Source organism: Asterias amurensis, chromosome 18, assembly GCF_032118995.1.
Source record: "Asterias amurensis chromosome 18, ASM3211899v1".
In the NCBI taxonomy this organism is placed as follows: domain Eukaryota; kingdom Metazoa; phylum Echinodermata; class Asteroidea; order Forcipulatida; family Asteriidae; genus Asterias; species Asterias amurensis.
Window position 1 is genome coordinate 3,503,793 of NC_092665.1, and position 24,490 is coordinate 3,528,282.

Consider the following 24,490-nt stretch of genomic DNA (forward strand, 5'->3'; position numbering starts at 1 on the left):
GAGAGAGATGTCGAGGTCACAGCTCACTACCGTTTGCCAACGTGGAAAAGATATTTTCTATGCCTGGTTGTATGACGTATCACAGGAGAAACTGTAAATCAAAGGGTTAAATATATTCACCATTTGTTGGATAACACCGAAAAGGGTTAAATCATTAATAAAATCATCGCCCAATAAGTGTGTTATTGATAATGTATTAAATACCCAGAAAATGGGTAAACAAAATATTACCCAACTGTTGGTTAGCAAAATATACCCAACTATTGATAAGGAAATATTACCCAATTATTTGGCAATCAGAGTGCCCAACTTTGATGGGTAATATTTTGCCCAAAAGTTGGAGGAGTTCACTATTCGCCCTTAATTGGGTAAAAAGTTGGGCATTTTTTTAACCCAATTTTTTTACAGTGTGGTAAGTTTCAGGTTCATACAAGCTTTAGTTTTTGCGAAAATCGCGCGAGAACGTTCGAGGAGAAGAACACGCAGAAAAAAAAAAAAAAAAAAAACAGAACAATAACAATAGTTGTTCGGCTGGTGGCCGAACACCTAAAAAAAACAGAACAATAACAATAGTTGTTCGGCTGGTGGCCGAACACCTAAAAAAAAACAAAAAAAAAAAACAGAACAATAACATTAGTTGTTCGGCTGGTGGCCAAACACCTAAAAAAAAAAAAAAAACAAAAAAAACAGAACAATAACAATAGTTGTTCGGCTTTCTGGCCGAACACCTAAAAAACGTCTGAACTTAACATAATAATTATACACCTATATACATATACAAACATTTTGTAAAGCACCTTTACGTCAAGATCAACGCGCTGAAAAGAGCAAAACCAATGGAACTTTCTTTCTTGAAATCGGCGAGTCTTATCGTCAAGTTTACTCCAGCTCAATTCTTTCATCTAAAACTATGACATGAATAATAAAATACTCACAATTGATCTTTCGGAAGACAAGTCGAAGTGAAATCTTCAAAATGTTGTTTTATGGAACACACGCGAGATGAACGAGACTTTACGTTGAACTGAACCAAGCGTTGAACTGGTGTACTAGTCGAATGTGAACTGAACGAAATCACTGCGCGTATTATATAGCCCATGCCAACAAAAGACTCGGTTTTTGTTATTGTTTGAAGACACATAGAATTCTTAACCCTTGGGGGCATCATCAGATTGCGCTGAGAGCTTTTTTGTAAATACGCTTTTATAATTACATTTTTTTTCCGTGGTTATTTTTCCCCTTGTAAGTTTTGTTGTTTTATCTTTTCGAAGTCTTGTGGGTTTTTTGTTTTGTTTTTACAACAACAAGATCAACAAATTATTGTTTGTCTTTTTGTCTTTATCAGTTTGTTTGTATTATTTTCTTTGTTATTTTATTTCCCTTGTCTGTCATAGTTTATTCTATTGCATAATTTAATGTAGGCATATGCTTTTAAAATATATTTTAAATATATTTTTACATCACAAAGAGAAAACGATTTAAAGATAGTCTTGTTATTTTATAGCATCTTGTGATTTAGGAAGTGCACCCTAATTCAAAAGAAGTGATCAAAATCAAATAGGGACTGGAGTCTGCAGTTTTATTTTTGCTCAACCTTTTGTGTCTCCTTATTCTGTGCCAGAAGGATTGGTTTTGGAGGAAATAAAACAAAACAAATTGTATTATGGTTTGTCTGGTTTCCGATGAAAACAAAAATGCAATCTGGAAAAGTACGGGGAGTTTCGCCTGACAATAGACTTGGTTACAAGTCTGTGATTGTGGCTGAAACAGCGCCCTCTCTCAGATTAACCTCCATCATTGGCCTATCGCGAGTGCGTCGGTACAGCAAATCTGCGGGAGAGTTCTGCGTGGCTGGCTGTTGCAGAGAAATAACCTTAGTCTCAGATTTGAAATCAAGTCTAGGCTGACAATGACACGAAAACCGTAAAGCTCAACTTCAGAAAAGTTAGTGGGTGCGTTCGTTAATAGCTTCCCCGGGTCGACCCAGGTGTGGGGCGTTTTTTTTTTCTAGGCCGAACGTGTGCAGATAACAATTATTATATTTAAACGTGTGCAGATATTGTTATATTTATATTCATATTTAAATTTATATTTATACATATTTTTTAACGATTCCTGTAAGTGGCGGCTTTCCGCTGTTGGATGTCAATTAATAAATAAAAAAATACCCACGTTCGTCCTGGGAAAAAAAAACGCCACACACCGGGGGGTCGACCCAGGGAAGCTAAACGAACGCACCCATTGGTGTGAATTTTGTCGAAAGCATACTTAGCAAGCTGAGTCGTGTCATCTCCAGTGATTCCCCAATCTCTGTAATAATAGTGACAATTCAATGTTTTTTTTTCTTCTTATGGTTTGTTCCTAATTGAGTTCCACATAGGATCAGTCCTTGAAGTTTAAGAATAGAGCAAAAGAAGAAAGACTTAAAGCTGGTTTATTTTTCAACGTTTTTATTTTGGCTTGTAATCTCGTGATCTGATGACGTACACGCACAGCATGCCACAAAAGATTTAGTCCTAGCATAGAGAAAGGACAATTCTCTTTGGTCCTAGTAAGAGGTGTTCCGGGCTGTTGGAAACCCTAATTAGTGAACAAAAACCTCATTTTTATGCGGGCGTGAACTAATTTGCAAGATAGGGCATGGTCTTGCTGACCAAATTGAGTTCACTTCCATCAGAGAATTCCCAAGACACTTTAGAAGATGCTTTTTGTGGACTCTTTTTGTGCCCCTGGATACAAAATAGATTTAAGCATGACTGTAACAATAGGCCTAGAACTGTGCTCTCAGCAGACATGGACATCAATAGGCGACAATTTATTTATTCCTTTATTTATTTAATTATATTTATTTATTGATTTATTGATTTACTCAATTACTTTTTCATTTATTTATTTATTTATTTATTTATTTATTTACTTATTTCTTTCTTTCTTTAATTAATTCTTTCTTTCTCTCCCCCTCTCCCTCCCTCCCTCCCTCCTTCCTCCCTTCCTTTATTTCTTTCTTTATCTACCTATCTATCTATCTATCTATCTATCTATTCAGTCATTCATGTATTAATGTAAGTATTTATTATTTATCTATTCTGTTTTTCTTTTTAAATAACTTGTTTAAATAGATTCAATTGTTGTCGAGTTTGTTAGCAGCTCTTAATCTATCAAATATCTATCTAGTCCTTCAAATTTTTTAATAGTTTTACTCAAAGTATATATTTTTATTTGTTTATTTATAGTATCTAAGTGTTTATCATAGTGATTTTTTTATTCAACTCTATTCGAGGATTGGATAAGCAGGCTTTTGAGTCATAGTGTAGTAGTACGCTTTTGTTTATCCTGGCCGTCTTAGAATGGATTGTTGTCCATTCCTCTTCCTTCCTCCACATCCCGTACCTGTCATGTACCGTTTTGTCTAATCCCGCTCCTCTAGTTACCCTGTATTTAAGTTACCTTTTTTGAAGTCTTATTATCCTTGTTTTACTTGTATGTATTTGTTTTTGACACTGGCCGAATATATAATAATAATAATAATAATAATAATGACATGGACATCAATTATTGAAAGACGTGCGGCCCCTTGTGCCCCTGCCCCCCCCCCCCCCCCCAAATTACGTCTGATTGTGTGAGCAAGAACAGCAACTTCAAGCAATCTTGGACTCACAATTTACCAGACCACCAATATTAATAATGGCTTTATTTTGCACATTAATTTTATTCAATCTAGTAAGAGTGTTTACACAAAGTCCTCCTTCGTTCTTTCGAGGAGCGAGGGAAAAAGACAGTGTTCTTATCCATTATAACATCCCTCTGAACCGACCCTCCGGCCCTCCGGACCGCCCTCCACCGGCAAGTCCGTCAAGATCGCAAGAGGATTTGCAATGCTAGGCATTTTATAATAAATCTATTACCAACTTTTGCCCCCCCCCCCACCCCAAGTCACACACCCGGAGGTGCTAGCCCCTCCACCACCATATCTCAATCGTGGGGGGGGGGGGGGGGGGGGGGGGGGGGGGCACACACATTACACAACATCACACTGCTTGTGCACTTAAGAAGCCATTATAGTTTACCAGTGAACAGGGCACCAGTGCACCATGTAGTTTTGTAATGAGCGAGCAAGTATTTACTATCATGCAGTTGGTGATTAAAAACTATACCCTCTGATATTTCCAATTTCTCTTAAAACGAGATGTACTTTTGGAAATAAATGTGTATCAATTGTTCGACCTTCAAATTTCTAGTAACAAAAATGGTAAAAATCAACTAAATTAACTAAAATATTATTACTACTATTTGACATCATATACACGTTTTGAAAAACACAAAACATAGGCGATTCAATGCAGAAGTTGTATAACGTAAACGAATATGAATGCACACAAATTATAAAGTTTAACGTTGATAGTGCTGGTGATTTATCATTTATGAACAATTTTTAAGTAAATTTGAACAAGAATGGCGTCTTTGTGTTTTGGTAAAAGCTTTCAGCTTGCTTCTAGACAGGCTGCTCTGCTATCATTTCAGGTAAGTTTATGTAATTTCTTGCATTTTTGTTTTGCCGGTCAGTTGTTTTGTTTGCAATAATAATAAGATTAAGAATAATCACGTAGGCCACCTGGGAAGGAAAACTGGTTCGAATAATTATGGAATATAATTGTTCGAAAACAAAGTTATTACCAATTAGTAATATCTTTATAAAAGGATAATTTCCCGCACGTTGCCACCAATTTATCCGCCCTTAATTAACTCCAAAACCACTGATTATTTTTCTTACCTGAGATTGAGAATGAGAAGGGTTACCGCATATTATAATCATGATAATATAGGCCTACATCCAGAAAAAAAGAAGAGAAAAATAACGTAACAGTTTGTAAACATATTTTTATTATATTTATGTTGTTCAAGTTGTTTTGCGAACTTGACAATTTGACATGCATGAATTTTTAGTTGTAAAATGATGAAGTACCTGATAATAATAATGACTGTTTTGTTTTTGGTGGTGTGCCCTATTTTTAGTATAGTATTAATTTATATTATATGAATAACAATTAACAAAATAACACTCTTCTTCTGGATGCTGGCACAGGCTAGGTACTATAGTTACTATAAACTAATAAGGAAACTTATTTAAAAAGCTGGGGATCGTATTTATTACCTGTTTTATGTGTACTTGATTCGCCCACAATACACTTAAAATACAATTAGACCCAGTAACTAGGCTGGGGTGCTGTACTCTTTTTGAATTTTTCGAAATTTGTCATCGGTCGTAGTGCCCCACTTACTGGGTCTATATCTATAATACAATCAATTTCATTGATTTCATCTTTTTTTTCAGGCAACACGCTCAGCTCAAGTTGCAGCAGCCACCAAAGCAGAAGAACGGCTAAAGAAATTCAGTATTTACAGATGGGTAAGTTAGTATTTACAGCTGTGAGATGGGTACCACATTTCTACTCCTAGAACTATGAGGTTGCTTCCGCTATCGTCTCCCTGAACTCATAGTTCTAGGAGTACCGCATTTTCAAGTCCCTAAAAACAGTCACTTTGCATGTTCAAATGCTTGTCTGTCAGGAGATTCTGTGGACTCGAGTCTGTCATCCCCTTCCCCCTCAGAGATAGGTAACTATTTACATAAAAAAAGAATCAACACATTTTAGCGCAGAGCTCACTCCCTAAAAAAGTAGTGGCTTATAACTGTATTTGGAGGAGTATTTTTATTGCAAGACAAATTTGAGTTAATAAATATATTGGTTTGTTTTCCACAGGACCCTGATAAGGCTGGCGACAAGCCAAGAATGCAAACATATGAAGTAGATCTTAATACGTGAGTATAATTTCTTAAGACAAATACTGTTTGTTGTTTATGTTACCTAATTATATTGCCAGTTAATTGGTTTTTCTTAGTTTTAAAGTTCACCTTATTTTAGCTTTTATCTGATATCATTAAGATGGTCCAAAACTATAGTTGGGACAGGATATTTGAGATCCTCCAATCTTCAGTCAGGATTGTTCTAAGGGGCGAATTCAAAATTAAACAATCGGTAACTCGGGGTAAATCTTCATTTCCCCCCGGGGTTTTACAAGGCAAAAGGAAGTCGGACCATAATGAGCTCATTATCTACAGGTCAATGAACATCGCTCTTGGGGCCACGGAGAGCCAAGTTTACTTCATTGATATCGCCGCCGGCCGCCCCGCGGTTTGGCAGAGGCTCGGTTAATCCGTAATTGATACTGTTCAACAATAGACCAGTGGAGTTTGCAGTCCATTGGTTTCTTTAGAACCATTGAGTACCTGAATGGATCAGAAGAACATTTATTGGAGTAGCCAGGCAGCTGTCACTAGTCCGATAATCCCTTGCTGACGTAATCCCAAGCGCAAATCTTGCCTTTTGTTAAATTGCTCTTTGTATCCGTGGTCACCCAACCACGACCAAGTTGACCCAGCATGTGCAGACGGATATTCATGACTCTATTGTTCGTATGCAAGGCTGTAAATACCCTGTATTACCTCGGGGGATTCTGAAAAAGCCCCCGAACTACCGCTTGTTTAATTTTGAATTCGTCCCTAACTGTAGTTGGGATCTTCTCAACAGTTGGGATTGACCCAGCTATGGTTGAGATCAGGCAAACTACAGTTTAGATAGAGTCAACTTACTAAGTTGGGATTGGCCCAGTTATAGTTGGTCCAGGTCCAACAGTAGTAGGGCGAAATAATGCAAAGTAATCATGTTTGTTTTGACTTGTCACTCTTTCTTTAGGTGCGGCCCTATGGTATTGGATGCACTGATCAAGATCAAGAACGAGATTGACCCCACTTTGACCTTTCGGAGGTCGTGTCGGGAGGGCATATGTGGGTCATGCTCCATGAATATCAACGGAACCAACACACTGGCTTGTATATGGTGAGTCTAAATCTGGATGTATACTCTCATATCTGGTTCTTTCCAGGGCCCAATGTCATAGACCTGCTAAGCACAAAAATATGCTTAGCATGAAACTTCTTCCTTGATAAAAACAAGTTTTCCAACCAAATATCTATTTGTTTCATATTGCTTGTTACTGATATTCAGCTGTTTGCTTAAAATTCCAGCATCGCTGTCAACTTGTAAACATTGTGAATGCTTATTCTTGATTATTATAAAATTTTATGTTTTATTGTTATGATTTCAGTCGAGTGGATTCCAATCTGAAGAAGGGCATCAAAATCTACCCACTTCCCCACATGTACATCATTAAGGATCTGGTACCGGTAAGTCCTAGTTCATTAACACCTATATAACAATAAAAATACTGCCTCTAGCTACCGGGCAATCTCGGTGGTCAAGTTGGTAAGACACTCCTCTACAAATGTAAAGGTCCTGGGTTCGAATCCCACCAGAGTAATATGCCTATGGTTGCCTTTACGAAACTCAGAAAGCACAGAGTACATACCAGGCCTGACACTTCACGGAGGCAACTGCCTCCGTTGCCTCTTGCCATTGCCTTGGTGCCCTTGAAATGCTCCAGTAGAAATTTAACATTTCCTCATACGGTGCCCTTTGCCAAAGAGGAAATGCATTGGTGCCCTTGCCCTTTCAAAAACGAAGCATACAGGCCCGACATACCATTGCTTTATACTCTAGACTCTTCTGACTTAAAACTTTTTTGTTTTTTTGTGACAGGACATGAGTAACTTCTATGCTCAATACACATCAGTGGAGCCGTATTTGAAACGCAAGGAGAAAGTGGAGTATGGCAAAGAGCAGTATATACAATCCATCGAGGACAGAGCTAAACTGGTGAGCAGGAACGCTCCAAACTTTTTATTTAACTGTATATAGAAGACAGGGACCAACCAGAAACCATTCAAGGGAGCCAGCTGTGTTAGATGCAACAACTGTGTGCCCAATTAACCGTGTAGATACATTCACCACAAGATAATCACACTGCAGGCTGGCATAGTTTACAGAAAATGGTCAGACAGTAGGAGGGTTGACTGTGTATTGATAGATGCAGTCACTAAATGAAATCATATTGCTGGTTGGCAGAGTTTATCGATCATTTAAAGCCACATATTGATGGTCAGACAGTAAGAAGGTTGACTGTGTACTGTAGTAGATGGCATTCACTGCATGATATCATATTGCAAGCTGGCATAGTTTATCATCCAAAACCACAGTGGGTGATATTTAATCAGTAGGAGGGTTGACTGTGTACTGTGTTGGTGCCTTCTCCACAAGATGCTATTTAGTGGTCAAATAGTAAGAGGGTTGATTGTGTACTTAAGTAGATGTATACACTGCATGATATCATATTGCAAGCTGGCATAGTTTATCATCCCAAACCACAGCTGGTGATATTGATTGGTCAAACAGTAGGAGGGTTAAGTGTAGTGTTAATGCATTCTGGTCAGAGTTTTTTGTAGTATTGTTTCTTCTCATCTTTCACCAGGATGGACTCTACGAGTGTATCCTTTGTGCTTGCTGTAGTACCTCCTGCCCAAGCTACTGGTGGCATTCTGATAAGTACCTCGGCCCAGCTGTCCTTATGCAAGCTTATCGCTGGATGATTGACAGCCGAGATCACTACCAGACAGAGCGTCTCGCTAGGATGCAAGATTCGTACTCCGTCTATAAATGCCACACCATCATGAACTGCACTAAAACGTGCCCAAAGGTAAAGCCCGGTTTATATATTAATAATAATAAGCATTTATATAGCGCCATCTATCTAGAACACTAATCCGATGGCGCTGGAAAGGAAAAGAAAAAATCAAATAAGTTGATACAAAGGATTAAAGAGAATGCGAATACAAAGCGAATTTTCGCACCACAGGGCTGTTTTCGCAGTGAATGTTTGTTTCCATTCCCTGACAAAACAACCCTATTTCAAACAAAACAAAATGAGTCGGGCCAAAGTCATAAAGGTGTTAAGCAGAAAATACTGCTTAGCAAATTTCTATGCTAAGCAAAAAGTGGAACGGGCTACAGTCACAACAATGAGTCATTGAGTTAAATAAACAGACTTCAGTTTTGTAAGTGATTGTAATCGTTCCAAATACCTAGTCAGCAGATTGAAAACGTAAATTTGCGGGGCCTTGAGATTCAACTTTCTTTCTATTTGATTTCAGGGATTGAATCCAGGCAAGGCAATCGCCGAGATCAAGAAGATGTTGTCTACATTTAAGAAGAAGGACTTACAGCCTGCTAGCGCTTAGAGACGACGCTCCGTTCGCTCCCAGACCCGACTTCAACCCGCCTCATGAGCCATTTTGAAATTATGTCGGACACCGTACTGCAGCACTTATTAGGTTTGGGTAAATTGGTCTGTAGACACCCAAACTAAATGATGTCTGTTGTAGCGCCGAAATTCACACAAGTGCTCGTGGCGCTTGCTTCAATCAAAAAAGTTCCCTCTTGGTTGTCCTCCAGCGGTGCAAATGCTTTTATAGTTTCCACTATATCTCAAAAAGGCTAATAATAGACTCTGCACCCTCCCCTAACAATGTCATACAGTAATACAGGATCCTTGACACTCGCAGGGTCTATTCCCTTCGTTATCATAGGCCCTTTACAAATCCACGGCTTCGGCTTTAGATTCGGCTTATGTTGACAGTCTCTAATGTATGTATTTCAAAACATCTCTATAAATTACTTTTTGGAGTGGAACAAAGAACTGACTAGAGTGGGATTCGAACCAACGACCTCCGGATTAACGTGCCGGCGCTCTACCAACTGAGCTATCTAGCCCTATATTTGCGTTGTCCCTATTTTGTCAATATCTTTGTTTGGGGGTGCCATAATTTGTTCTATAAATTACTTACAGATACGTAACCAAGAAATGTTTAGCAGAAGAGAATGTTACATTATTACGTTTACTCTGCGAGTAACAAACATAAAAATATGTAGATACAGAAAAATAGAATTCCTCAATAAATGCAAGAAGTTTTTAAAAGCAATATGAGTTGGTTGTTTTGATGAGAATTGAGTTTAACCAATTTAAGATTGTAGCTGTGAATAAAATAGGAAATACATTGTTATTGCATGACTTCACTGTGCTTTAATGGTTCACAATGGATTTTTGAATAGGGAAATATTAATCAGGGCCAATTATTAAAGCCTGTAAGCAAATAAATTTCTGCTTAACAGCTTCATGAAATTGGGCCCAGGGGTCGATTTCACAAAGAGTTAGGACTCGTCTTATCTCGAGTTAGGACGAGTAACTTAGGATTAATCTTAAGGTCTGCATGCTACAGTGCAGGGTTGGGACTCGTCCCAAGTCCTATAAGATTAGTCTTAAGTTAGGAAGAGTTTTGTGAAATCGACGGCTGGCCTTTAAACAGGTAAAAGGTGTGTGTAACATAAGTAGGATTGGAAATATGAACGCTCACAGATTTGCACCTAACTTACATCATGTACATGGCATAAAGATGGTCATGGTGGTATAGATCCCTTGAAATGGTTTTGCAAGAAAGGCCTTAGTTTTTGAAAAATGAGTAAAGCAATTAATTTTAATCATCTGAAACTAAAATCAAACAGTGAAAACACTGATGGAGTTTTCAACTAAATTCTTGTGACTCCGATGACTGATTGAGCTTAAAGGAACGCTACAGAATTTGTAAGAAACAAAAATCGTGAAGATCACAGATTTACATAAAACTTACATGGTCTAATGATGATGATAGTAGAAAACATCCCTTGAAATATTTCTGTCTGAAACGTCATGTTTGATGAGAAACAAATAGTCTAACTTTGCGTTAGGAGTTTATCGCTCAGGGAGCGTTTTATTCATTTTTGTTTTGGCATCGATGCAATGCAAAGTTTGTGATCTGTTTTTTGCTAGTGAGCAAGATGGCTGATCGATCTCGAACTTTTACAGGTTTGTCAGTTTATATACATGTATATGGTGGATTACGTAAAAAGCTTTCACTGCCAGCAACATTTTTGCAAGCAAAACCAATTCTGTAATGTTCCTTTAAACTTTCACAGGTTTGTTATTTCATGTACATTTATCATTACCAATGTTGCCGCTTGCTTCAAGTTTATAGTTGTATTAGAAGTCAGTCGTACAGAGTCAAATATTTCAGATGAATTCACAAATTCTATACTCTATTTTCAGAACGAATTGACACATCCTATGTGTGCAGATCACAGTTTATTAGACGAACATCTCGGTCGACTTGGTTTAATCTAAAATAACTTTTGAATCAATGTTTTACGGTGTAAACTTTGAGTTTGTAAAGTTACTTTTTCAATATTTGAAAGAAATGCTGTGTACATGATGTATACAGTATTACGGACAATAAAACAAACAATTGAAACATCAACTGTTTTTAAACTGGTGACATTTATTACAGGATTTCGGGAAATATATTCAGTTGGTTTTTATTTTACATTATTGCATTTACAACACGGCAACATGCTATGGATATTAAGTAACCCTATGTTGTCATTAAAATTCGAGCTTTCTTGAAAATTTATTTCACAAATTGCTGCTTTAAACTAAAGTATCTCTTGTGTTATGATAATTGTTGAAATATCCACAAGTTGATTTTAAATAATATAAATTGTGGGGGGGAGAAACAAGTTTTTAAATAGCCATGTCCGATTGAGGGTTTTTGCTGAAAGGCCTATTCTTCAATGTCCCTACAGCCAACGGCCATTGCCGTAGCTGGAATTGTTTCTTTTGGACACAGCCAGAGATTAAATCGGATCAAGTTACTGTTTCATGATGGCCGATAATCTCAAATTTCCAAACTTGATGATATCCTTATTTCATGGCTCTGCTTACCAAGGGCAAAGAACTGCCGCTTACGGCAGCGGGAAACTCTGTGCTTATATCAAGCGTATTTCACAGGTTAGCAGGGAATGTTTGCTTGTGCGTGTGCGTACTTCACATTACCTGCTTATCCAGCTAGCACATATTTGCACATTGATCGTAAGAGCGTACGCCCCATTTCCTAAACACAGTATATCAACGACTTTTTCCCATTCTCCTATAGACCGCATTGAATAACCCCTTTGTTGCGATGAAAGTCGCCATCTTGTAGGGCAAAATGATGCGCGTCCAAACGCATACACCACTGAAGCAACAGCACGCAGCGTTCCCAGTTTGATTACTACGGCACATGCACGCACACACACATGCACAACCGCACAGACGCCTTGTTGATATTGTAGGGCAGATATTTCAATGGTGACGTCATATTCAATATGGTCTTTTATGTGAACTTAGCGTTTTTAGTGCCATCTTGATTGTGTGTACAATATCAAGACAACCTTTGTCTCAAACCATCCAAATTTTCTCCTGAGAAAGTCCTCTGTCATTCTGACATAGTTGCCACACGAGGGCAGTGCTCTAACGCAAATATTTTTTTTTTTAATTACAGCCATCAATGCAGACTGTTATGCAAGTCTACTTCTAAAACTAAATTCACAGTCAATTCAAATGATAGTGATAATTAAAGCTGCACTTTCCCAATATTTTGGTTAATCAAAACGGCATTTCTTTTTGCTGAATATATTTCTTTTTTTACTAAACTAGCACCACAACGCGACATTAAATTTGTTCAAAATTTGAACAAATCATATAAAAAGAACAAACTCACATATAGAATTGATAAAGCAATTTGCATTTTAAAATTGTCTTGCATTAATTTCACCGGCACATCTTTCTATACATTTGTACACAAACATTTACAAGAAAATATTGAGGCTTATTAATATTTACATTTATTATTAAGTTTTTATTTTTATTTGACAAATGTGACCCAATAATGGCTAGAGAAAGCGTGTCAAGTGACTGAAAAAGTTAATATCAATAAGTTTCTCAGCTTTGTTTGGAACTTGACCAACATTTGGAACGACAGTCTGCTGTTCTCATGCAAGTCTCTATCACTGGGTGCATTCGATTAGCTTCCCTGGGTCTACCCTGCGGTGCTCACTCGGCTGAGCCCCTGACAAGAGCTAAACGAACGATCACTCACCGCTCTCGTAGTGACGTCATGCACATGGGGCCAGCCCCCAAGTGACCCACTCCACAAGCAGGGCACTGGGGGCTGACCTGGGTGAGCCCCTAGAATGACGTCAAAGCTTTTCGAACGCACCGGGGGAAGACCGGGGTCGACCCAGGGAAGCTAAACGAACGCACCCTATATTTCAGGAGTCACTCGCTGTTTCATGTATTGACCCATTTCACCTGACATCATCATCACAAAAATCTTGAGTGCGCCATACTGGTGGGCAATTTCACTGTGCTTTTTTATATAACTCTATGCTGTGCGTTATGCAGTGAGGTGCATATTTTAGGCGACGCTAATACACAGCGCTAATACACGTAAACCTAACTTGCCCACTAACATGGTGAGCATGGCATCAGTCGCCGCGTGTGACGCGCGTGCAAGGGGTCAATTGGTTGACATGGTTGAAATGAGTACTTGGCAGACCGCTGTTTCATACCTAGCTCCTAGGTTTAAGAACTTTTAAGGGCGTACTGCTGTTTCATGTATGTCTGTCTCTATCTACATTTCAGGAGTCATCGCTGTTTGATGTATTGGTTGACATGAGTACTTGAGCAGACTGCTGTTTCATTTACAGCTCCAAGGTTTAAGGACTTTTCCGGAATTTTCCAAACTTCCCGCTGTTTCATGTATATCTCTACTTACATTTCAGGGAGTCACTCGCTGTTTCATGTGTCAGTTCACATGAATACATGAGCAGACTGCTGTTTCATTTACAGTTCCTATGTTTACATACCGCTGTTTAATGTATGTCTCTACCTATATTTAAGGGAGTCACTCACTGTTTCATGTATGGTTGACATGAGCACTTGCGCATACTGCTGTTTTATTTTACTGCTCATTCATTTTGAGCCAGACTGCTGTTTCATGTATCATCTTCAGCCACAAGTTCCAACCTTAGGTTACTATCTGAGGTATCCATCATAACTTGTTGTTTTAATTCCTCATAGCATCCCTTGGCATAGTTGATCTGTTGAGAAACCTGTACAAAAAACACAAAGACAAATCTTCTTAGATTTCTATCCTATTTTTATTCCATATATTATATGCTTTTTGTAACAACCCATCAGGCCCAACTGTGTGTTTACTTGGCCATAGGAAATTTTAGTAGCACATATTTGAAACATTTGTCAAAAATATATCTTTCTGATGTAATTACACAACGCTCAAAATAAATTTACATACTTAATAAATTTATTATTCACATCTCAAAAGGAAGAAATGTTGAACAGACTTTAGCAGCCCACAGGGCAAGTTGGGAAGCTGTATTTACTGGCACAAAGCAGTTTTTACTAGACAGTCTACGCCGAGCTAAAATGGTCAACATTGACAGCTCCCATTTCCTACCTTTTTAGCGATTCTCTCGTTATCACAGCCAACTTTTGGTCTTTCTTTTGAGTCGTAGCGCGATGCAGAAACCCCTGCTTCTGTGTTGGCCATCTTAGTCAGCTCGGTGTAATGTTTCCCGCCTAAAATATATCAAATATAAATAATCATAAGAAAAACAAATTGTAAAGCACCAAATCTGCCTGAAAATGCAATTCAAAAGCAAGGCCCAGAGAAAACCCTTGAAGAAAAGCCAATCACATTTCAAGGTCACCTAGTTTTGGCATGGTTGGCTTGAGCGTAAAGCGCTCGCCTCTCACCAAGGTGACCTTGGTTCGATTCCCGGCCAGGGCCATATGTGAGTTGAGTTGTGCTTGGTTCTCTGCTGTGCCACGAGGGTTTTCCAGACCATCCGGTTTTTCCTCCCTCGGAAAAAATCAAACACTTTTGATCTTTGGCTGTGCTCCGTGGTCATAATGGGTTGATGTGGCTGGCAGCCAAAGGTGCCCTTGCATGCCTGCTTCTTGAGCGCGTTGTAGCCGCGTCCTACGCAATTCAGCTCTTAGCTGCGCGTAAGGATGATTAGCCCCCCAAATTACTATGAATTATTTTCTTGTGGATCGTAAGACAATGTTCGAAAAATGAATCATGTGCTATCAAAGTGGTCCTGTAGCATGCACTGCAGTTGGTTGCCTTCAAGTTGCCTGCAAAAGTTGCCTTGTGTGACAAGGCCCCTAAAACTATAATGGTTTCGCCCAGACCTAATCATGACTTACCATGCTGTATGTGTCTTGCGTGGAACAGCTCAGAATGATTCACTTGCAGGACGGGGGAGAGTGGGTTATTCACCGGTAAGAAGTACGTACATTCACTGGTAATCAAGGCCTCCATGCCCTCAGTCGGACTAGAACGAAGGGTCTCCATCGAGAAAAATCTAGGGCGGACAAAAATTGCAAACAAAGTTGAAAAATGGGATTTTAGGCATTGCACGGCGAGGCATCAAAGTATATTTGATTTGCGGTAACACCATGTGTATATCTTCATGCTGGGAAGATTAAGCTGACAATACTTACGTGTATAATAACAAAGGAAAAGTGTTTTTGTAAGTTGTTATGTGACATGTGCACTAAGCTTGGGCGATATCACGATATTATCGAATATCGCGATATTAATTTGGACGCGATTTCGATATCGGATGGATTTGGTTTTAATCGAAATATCGATATATCGCGCTATATCACGATAATCGCAATAACTGCGATATATCGATATATCGATTAAATATCGCGATGTATTTGCTAGCTGATACCCCATAGATTTGGAGTAAAACCAGAAGAATAGGTCATTAGAACACCTCTCTTATACTAGGACTGTCTCTTCTACAACTTTCACTTGGAGTTTTAAGACTGATGATGTCAAATTTCATTAATTGCGATTATATCGAATATCGCGATATATTGTCGGCGATATATTGTGAATAAAATAAATCGATATCGCCCAAGCTTAATGTGCACACATCTGGTTACAGCCAGCATTAGAAAACTGAAAAAAGGGATATGTAGCCAGGTGAGAGCAGTTTGTCCATTTCTTGAAAATATGAATAGTCTGAGCATACTTGATGTTATTTGACAAGTATGTGTTTTTGGGTTATTACCTTTATTACACAAATATAAAAATTCATCGTGGTAAAAAAGAGAAACCCCTGAAAAGGCATGCAGGCCCAGTAAAAGGGGACTTGGGAAAAGTGTTCCATTCTTTTGGCCCCATTTTTGTGGGTTAGTATTTGGGAATTTCTCCCAGAAACTTGAACAGGAAATCAAAAACAAACATGTTTCATTCCTAGCGAGACTCTGTCTAACTGGTTACCTTTCTTTGTTATTTGGCGTCTCAGACAGCTTGGGTATATACTCCTGCCCTCTAGCGTTGTACGGTGAGTACCGGGGAAGCATACCAGCTGGGTTGATACAGCAACGAGTCAGACGGACTCTCTGTGGTACCAGGTGACTCTCACTGACCGTAGAGCTACGGATGGCGGCCATTGTGCCTGACGCTAGGTCCATTACACCCACGACTGGTTTGGCTACGGTGCCGATAACTCCTTTCCCAAACCCCTTCATTAGCCCCTACAATACAAACAAAAAAAGTCAACTAAAATGTTCTGAATGTGACTGCATTGTGTGCAATCCTTTAATAAACTTCACGATTTAAAAAAAAAAAATTACCTATTGAAAGTTAGATAAGCTAAGTCTTCTTTGCAGGAAATTCTGGTATTATTATCTGTTTAGGATGTGTATGTTCTATTAATTGTTTGTATATTTGTGCACAGAAACAAACAGGGTTTGCATTTTTTTATTTTTTTTTATATAAGGAGCAAAAGTGAACAATAGCCCAACAGACATTGACATGGTCAATGAACAGAATGAAATTTGCATCAGACTGAAGGATCTTAAAAGAAGAACTCTGATGGGCTAATCAAATGGTTCAAGTATCTCTATGTAGAACAATGAACAAACCATCATTTTTCCTCAAACACTTTTAAAGGCAGTGGACACTATTGGTAATTACTCAAAATAATTATATAAAAAAACCTTGGTGACGAGTAATGGGGAGAGGTTGATGGTATAAAACATTGTGAGAAACGGCTCCCTCTGAAGTGCCATAGTTTTCGAGAAAGAAATAATTTCCCACGAATTTGATTTCGAGACCTCAGATTTAGAACTTGAGGTCTTGAAATCAACCATCTAAATGCACACAAATGCGTGTGACAAGGGTGTTTTTTTCTTTCATTATTATCTCACAAGTTTGATGACCGATTGAGCTCAAATTTTCACAGGTTTGTTATTTTATGCATATGTTGAGATACACCAACTGTGATGGCTAGTCTTTGACAATTACCAATAGTGTCCACTGCCTTTAAGGGGTGGGAGGGGTATTGAAAGAGTGTATGGTTTGTACGCTTGTGAAAAGAATGATAACTGCGATGTATCATGTATGTGATCAACATTGGAACATAATCATATAAAATGGCACAATATGAATGAACTCCTCAAAACAAATTTGACAGAAGCTTTCATCAGTCACCCCTATCACCTACCTCTACTCCGTCCTCACTTATTCCCTGGTACGTCTGAGTGAAGATGCTCGTCAGACCTCCGACCACTCCAAACGTCAACCCTTTGAGACCAGCCTTAAGGTGACTGCTACTACTACCATCATGAGACTCTCGGATACTACTTCTTATCTCTTCATGCTGGTTATCCATGATCACTGTGCCAAGTGTGTTGGATAAGGAACCAGTCACCTGTATAGAATCATTCAAATAGTTTAGTTTAACCCAAAAAAAAGGCTGTGCTTACCATATGGACGGATGATGAAGCAATAATGGTTGAGTGTCTTGGTTAAAGGGTGTATTTAACTTTTGTAGGACAAAAAACACAATGTCCATAGATTTACACTAAACTTACAGTTTGAAGATAATGATAGTAGAAAGCTTCCCTGAAAATATTACGTGCTGAGATGCTGTAGTTTTGGGGAAATGAGTAAAACAATGTCATGAAAATAATTTTCGTCTCATGAGATGAAAATTATTTTAAGCATTTACAAACGTATTTTCATGACATTGTTTTACTCATTTCTCAAAAACTACACCACCTCAGTAAGTGATATTTTCAGGGAAGCTTTCAACTATCATTATCTTCAAACCCTGTAAGTTTAATGTAAATCTGTGGACATTTTGAAAAAGTACCCAAATCCTTTAAAGGCAGAGGACACTATTGGTAATTACTCAAAATAATTATTAGCATAAAACCTTACTTGATTAGGAGTAACAGAGAGAGTTATAACGGTGTTTTTTCTTTCATTATTATGTCGCAACTTTGACGACCGATTGAGCTCAAATTTTCACGGGTTTGTTATTTTATGCATATGTTAAGACACACCAAGTGAGAAGACTGGTCTTTGTCAATTACCAATAGTGTCCAGTGTCTTTAAAAGACACAAAATACCAGCCAAAACTACATTAAGTTTACATCGTTGTGACTGGTGACCCACTCAATTCTTGCTTAGCAAAGAAATTTGTTAAGCAGTATTTCCTGCTTTAACAGGCTTATGAAAATTGGCCCTGGTTCTAAGTTTTCATCGTCTCTGCTTACCTTAGCTGCAGTATTGGACATTCCATGAGTCACATTCTTCACCATTCCCGTTACGTTCCCCTCCAAGATCAACTCCTTTAATCCGTCTCGTAGATCTTGAATCAATCCGATCGGATTCCCAAGAAAATCAACAGACCCCAAGATCTTCACAGCTTGGCTTTTTAACTCCTGGAAAAGTAAATATTAAAACACATTTAATCAGGCGAGGTTTGCGGAAACACCATGTGTAAATCTCTTTGGTGGTTCTAAAAAGAACTGGTGGTTGACAACTAAACGTTTTGATCAATATGCATTTTTTTTTATTCAGTAAATCTCGCCTTGCTTGGCCTGCAGTTCTGGTCAAAGAGAGACTGACTTTTCGCGGGACTTTCTTGACTAAATGCTGCAGGCTTTGCCTAGTCGTGGTTTTCCTCCTGGTTATTGGATTGCAATCCCATTATTGTTTTTTTCCTGTCATTCTGTGAGCGCTTTGCAGCCTTAGGTACATGTAAAGGCGCTCTATTAATGGTGTTATTGTTATTATTTATTATTATGCTATGATCGCTTTCAGGAGAAACGTTGATTTGTCAACAATCGGTTCTGTTCAGAACCAACACTCAAAGGAGATTTTCCACACTGCGTTTGAGCAAACCTAACCCAATTATAATGCCATAATTTAATACACATTTGTTTTTGTTGATTTGTATAAATTTAATTGCCTCACCACATATATTCTTGCTATTGAAATATGTATGATTGAAAAAAAAAAAAAAATTATAACAAGAATTTGTCTGAAAACACGATTTGCAATAAAGTGTGCCCTCTACAGTCTACCAAGCAGAGGCTATTTGTACAATGAGAGAGCTAGCAGCAAGTCTACTACTCATTTGCATACCTCAGTGTAATGCTTGATGACAGCGTCCAATAAGAACTCTTGTGTCTCAAAGGGGTGGAGTCTCGTGAAAGGATCGAGGGAGACTGGGGCGTCTTCAAACTGAATCAAGAAGAGTCGTTGCTGGGTTTTCAGAGCTTTTAGGTCGGGTGGTAGCTTGGAGGATGTGAGCACGCTCAGTTTGAACTCGGTTGCGTTTAGTTTGAGCGTCTCAAAGAAGAAGCGTTTGGCTTTCTGTTCGACTGATACAGGTCTGCAAACAGGTCAAGAATATGTAAATTAAGAAATACAAAAAATAATGAAGTGTTTAAATGACATCAAAGCTATGATTCTGAACAAATTAAACATATTCTGAGATGAGTAGAAAGTTTGAGTGTCAAACACTTTAAATTAAAAATCAGAAATATATTGAACTGTTTAAATGACGTAAGAGCTATGATTTTGAAAAACTTTAAATATTCTAAAATTGGTAGAGAGTATGGGTTTCGAGCATAGACTAGGATGAAGTCCCCTGAACCTCATGGGTGTTCCATTTTAGAAGATTTACAGACTCTCTACCTCACCATGAATAGCGGACTAGGGTAGTGGGCCTGGGTCTTCACTTGCAACTTCCTAAACACAAACATAGGCGAAAATCCTTTCTGATTGGCCAAATAATTTAATTCTTCTGATAATAATGGGAGTGAGTACCTGAGTGAGTTGTAGTAACTTTCATCCATCTTCTCAATCTCGCTGTCGAGTTGAGCGAAGCCAGCAAACTGAAGGAACTTCAGCAGAACCAACTCCTCAAGATTTAACGTCATCTTGCATAGGTTGACGAAAAACAACTGGGATAATAGAAACGAATGCAACAGTTAAATCATCCAAAGCTAGTGTAATGTGTCGTCAAGCATATTTTTTGGGCCTCTGTATTTATACAGATACATAGCCAACCATGGCAAAAAGACCGATCTTCAAATTGACCAGTTTAAATTTAAACCCTTCCGAGAAATAGTCCTTTTTTGCTTTTTAAAATTTTTAATTGCTTGGTCTGTAATAACTGCTGATTTTTTTCTTCAGAAAAACAGTAAGTACACAACAGATTAGTTAAAAACATTCATCAAGAGCAAAAATATAGAAGGATTTGAAACTTCGTATGGTGGGAATATAAAGGTGAGGTTTGTGATAACACCAAGTGTAAATCTCTTTTGAGAAGTGTAGAGATAGTATATAGAAACAATTTACCACAAAAAATCCATAAGAACTTAAAAATAGATTACAAATCTAGAGTTGCCCTAAGTTTGGTTTGGAAAAAAAGAACTAAGTTAGCTGCTTTATACAAACACTTTGTAGATTTGTTAAGTTACAGTAACTGGAAAACTAGACTGGTACCTTGTATATATCCACCATTTCATGAGATGAGGGTAGCTTGGTTATAGCCATGCATAGAGCTGGGGTACCAGAGCTGTTTGGCTTCTCCTCTGAATGCGATGGTGTAACAAACAGTACGACAGGCTTTTGGACACCAATGATCTGGTTATCAACCTAGGTGCAGGGAAGCAATTAGTCACTGGTTAGTTATAGACGATTTGACCTGTGACATCACATGTTTACAAAAGGGCCACAGAACCTGGACTTCTTGCAGGCACGAGTTGTACACAGCCCAATGGAAGAAAACATAAAATCAAGATTTTTTGGAGATTGCACTGTTGATATGATGAAAGGGGACACATCTCAAAACTTGCCCAGCTTTTACTTTGAGGTCCCAAAATCAAGCATCTGAAAGCACACAACTTTGTGTGACAAACTTTGTGTGTGTTTTTTCTTCCATTATTATCCCACAACTTCGACGACCAATTGAGTTCAAATTTTCACAGGTTTGTTATTTTGTGCATATGTTGAGACGCACAAAGTGAGAAGACTAGTCTTTGACAATTACCAATAGTATCCAGCGTCTTTAAGAATGAATTAAACAAGTGTTGATTGAACAAGTGTTTATTTTTACCTGAATTTTCTTGATTTGTACTTTAAGTGACATTTCTTGTCTGGTGTCCAAGTACTGGACTTCAAAACCAGATAGAGATATATACAACACTTCTTCAGGGACACTGTTGACGAATGACAGTCCAACTCCCTCACTTAGGAAGAAAATCACCTGCAAAGACATGGTAGTTCAAGAAAGATAAGATACATCAACAAATTGAGTTGTCAACCACCGGCTCTTTTAAAGCCATTGGACCCTTTTGGTTCAGAAAAAAAAAATAAAAGTTCACAGATTTACAAATAACTTACAGGGTTTACAGAAGGCAATGGTGAAAGACTTCTCCTGAAATATTACTCCATGAAATGCTTTACTTTTTGAGAAAACAGCAAAACAATATAAATTCTCGTTAACGAGAATTACGGATTTATTTTAAACACATGTCATGACACGGCGAATCGCGCGGAAACAAGAGTGGGTTTTTCCGTTGTTTTCTCCCGACTCCGATGACCGATTGAGCCTAAATTTTCACAGGTTTGTTATTTGATATAGAAGTTGTGGTACATAAAGTGTGGGCCTTGGACAACACTGTTTACCGAAAGGGTCCAATGGCTTTAAAAAGCAACATTACTCAAATGGTGTTACACAAAACCTCTCTGTTAGCGTTCAATGCCAACAAATTGCAAAATCTTCTCAAAATCTGCAGTGAATTTGTATCAATAGATTTTAAATATGGAGTGATGTGGCTATGAAGTCTAGTGCACTTGGCTTTGGGTCTGGTCATGGAACTTGTGTCCTTGAGCGAGACACTTCACCATAACTGCTTTGTTCTTTGTCATTAAATAAGCAAGTGCTTAAAGACGCCCAAACTTTAAGCTCTACAAGAACCAAATATTAAAATCAACAACTCCTACAAAATAAAACACTTGATTTGCTAGTATTAAGAGAAACCATCAAATTACACTGTTGATTTATTTTATTATAAACAAAAAATCTTAAAACAAATGCGATACTTACATCGACTTCTTTGATCTTGGGTTTGTCACCCTGTGTGTCAGGGGTTCTGACCACCGGCCTGGCATTCCTCCCAGATTTGCCCTCTTTACTATCTTTAACATGGACCCATTCATCCTTTAAGCCACGCCCACCTCCAGTGGGTGTTAATTGCTGTTGACATAAATATGAATATTAATGAGTTAATTTGCATATATATCACATATATACAGCTTATCAAAATACTATGTATTAGAAATCATCACTTTTAAAATTAAGATAGGTATAAATAAGACAATACACAAATGCAAGCCTCCATACTCAAGTAAACACTAGGCCTAATCAGCTGAACTTTTGAAAACAAATCTGCATATAATTTACATAATGTGGTAGTGATTGTTTTTATTTTACAAAATATAGCACAAATAAAACCTAAACATAGTTTATCACTTATTATATGCAAACCAAAACCTATCACTACATGTAGGTCTAAACTAATGCAAAACAAATCTCATTAAAAAATATATAAAAACACACCCACAATGCACTGCACCTCATTATATATTCACAAACGCAATTCATGTCATATCTTGTGATCAAAATAAAAATACAGCACAGAACTTTGACAAATCAAAATGCATTTATCTTGTCTAAAGATATGGATCAAATACTTCCATTTGCATTGGATTCAAAATTCTGAGAAATTTACCACCATAAGTAGAAATAAAGATATAAATTTGTGTATATATACCACCCATCCACTCCTGTACAAATGGGTGGTGTGATGCTTGCATGTATGGGTCACTCACTGGGTATTCATTACTCAATAAGTACCCATGGGAAGGTCTGAGACAAAGGTGTTTAAAACCCTCCAGAAGGGGGTCCCTGTAACCCAAGGGAGCGGAGGAACGGAAGCTAGGCCCTTGTGAGACGCAATGTGGCATAAGACGCTTGAACACCCCCCTCGTGGGGGTGTGATAGTTGATGCTTAAGCGTCTGTACATTGGTTGGGAGCCTGTCACTGTCAGCAACTTTGAGTTCAATGTGCAAGGTGGTACATTAGTACCATAACCCAATTCAGACTACACTCATACCACCTTTTTAGTGAAAAAGAAAAAATTGTAAAAAATCAAAAATTATTTTCTTCTGATTCATTTTCATCATAAAACATCAATCTTAAAGCATCGGTTGTAAAGAATAAAATATCACAAAGCATCATCACATGGAATAAAATATATAAGGGCACCAAGGCATTTCTCCTAGGTATAGGGCACCCTATGATGGAAATTGTAAATTTCTACAGGAGCATCTAAAGGGCACCAAGGCAATGACCATGGGGCGACATGGAGGCAATCGCCTGTTGCCTCCGTGGCTTGCTACATTATAATGAAATCGACGGTCACACAGAATAAAATATCATAAAACATCGATCTTAAAGCATTGATCATAAAGAATAAAATATCACAAAGCATCAACACAAGGAATGAATTTATGGCACATGAGGGAAATCAATATAAACTATTTACAGAGACATCTTTCTCTTTTCTGTATGAAATCAATTAACACACAGAATAAAATAGAACAAGCATCATCACAATTACATGTGTAATACAATATACAGATATAGGAAGAGAGGGGATGCAATAAAATTATGAGATGGTAGGAAAAATAAAATATAAAAAATAACATGTGCCATCAAATAATTCACACAACACATCAAAAAGGCAACTTTAAATAGCAGAATCTGGGTGACAAATGTAATAAATACATTGCAATAGCAAAATAAATGTGACAAAATGCATTAAAAATACGACAGTAGAAAAAAAATACAAATTACAAATAGATCATAGCAAAATTACCAGAGGCTAGAAGGCATTGTTTTACAGCAAGTACCAAGTAAAACCAAGTACCAATTAATTGAATTGAATTGAAGTCTAATTTCCAATACTTTTTACGCACTCGTTAGCCGTAAAATGAGGTGCGTGCTGGTCTACATGACAAAATTTGACTAGCATGCACCTAATTTTATGGCTAGTGTGCGTAAAATGTATTCGCAAAGTAATCCACGGGAGACCCAATGGTCTCCCGTGGATTACTTTTGGGGACCCTTGGTGGCAGCAGACAAAATCAATCCATTCTTTACGCATATTCAGAAATACGTAAACAATGGATATTTACCTTGTGTCTGCTGCCAC

The 24,490-nt window shown here is 37.9% G+C and overlaps 2 protein-coding genes across 2 annotated transcripts in view; one reads left to right on the forward strand and one right to left on the reverse strand.

Annotated features, from left to right (window-relative positions):
- The first annotated feature begins 4,335 nt into the window (after positions 1-4,335).
- Positions 4,336-11,302, forward strand: LOC139951109 (succinate dehydrogenase [ubiquinone] iron-sulfur subunit, mitochondrial-like). Its single transcript, XM_071949947.1, has 8 exons — positions 4,336-4,521; positions 5,333-5,407; positions 5,763-5,821; positions 6,756-6,899; positions 7,168-7,246; positions 7,659-7,775; positions 8,428-8,652; positions 9,107-11,302. The coding sequence occupies exons 1-8, from the start codon at positions 4,453-4,455 to the stop codon at positions 9,191-9,193; spliced, it is 855 nt and encodes a 284-aa protein (XP_071806048.1). The 5' UTR covers positions 4,336-4,452; the 3' UTR covers positions 9,194-11,302.
- A 110-nt stretch (positions 11,303-11,412) lies between these two features.
- The window catches only part of LOC139951108 (intermembrane lipid transfer protein VPS13D-like), a 63,689-nt gene continuing 50,611 nt past the window's right edge, over positions 11,413-24,490 (reverse strand). The window contains exons 63-73 of the mRNA XM_071949946.1: positions 22,320-22,469; positions 21,327-21,476; positions 20,714-20,866; positions 20,033-20,169; positions 19,346-19,595; positions 18,472-18,639; positions 17,415-17,621; positions 16,187-16,443; positions 15,097-15,254; positions 14,342-14,463; positions 11,413-13,976 (exon numbers count right to left, since the gene is read on the reverse strand). Of these exons, the coding sequence (XP_071806047.1) occupies positions 13,860-13,976; positions 14,342-14,463; positions 15,097-15,254; positions 16,187-16,443; positions 17,415-17,621; positions 18,472-18,639; positions 19,346-19,595; positions 20,033-20,169; positions 20,714-20,866; positions 21,327-21,476; positions 22,320-22,469 (1,869 nt within the window). The 3' untranslated portion in view covers positions 11,413-13,859. The remainder of the gene's footprint in view (positions 13,977-14,341; positions 14,464-15,096; positions 15,255-16,186; positions 16,444-17,414; positions 17,622-18,471; positions 18,640-19,345; positions 19,596-20,032; positions 20,170-20,713; positions 20,867-21,326; positions 21,477-22,319; positions 22,470-24,490) is intronic.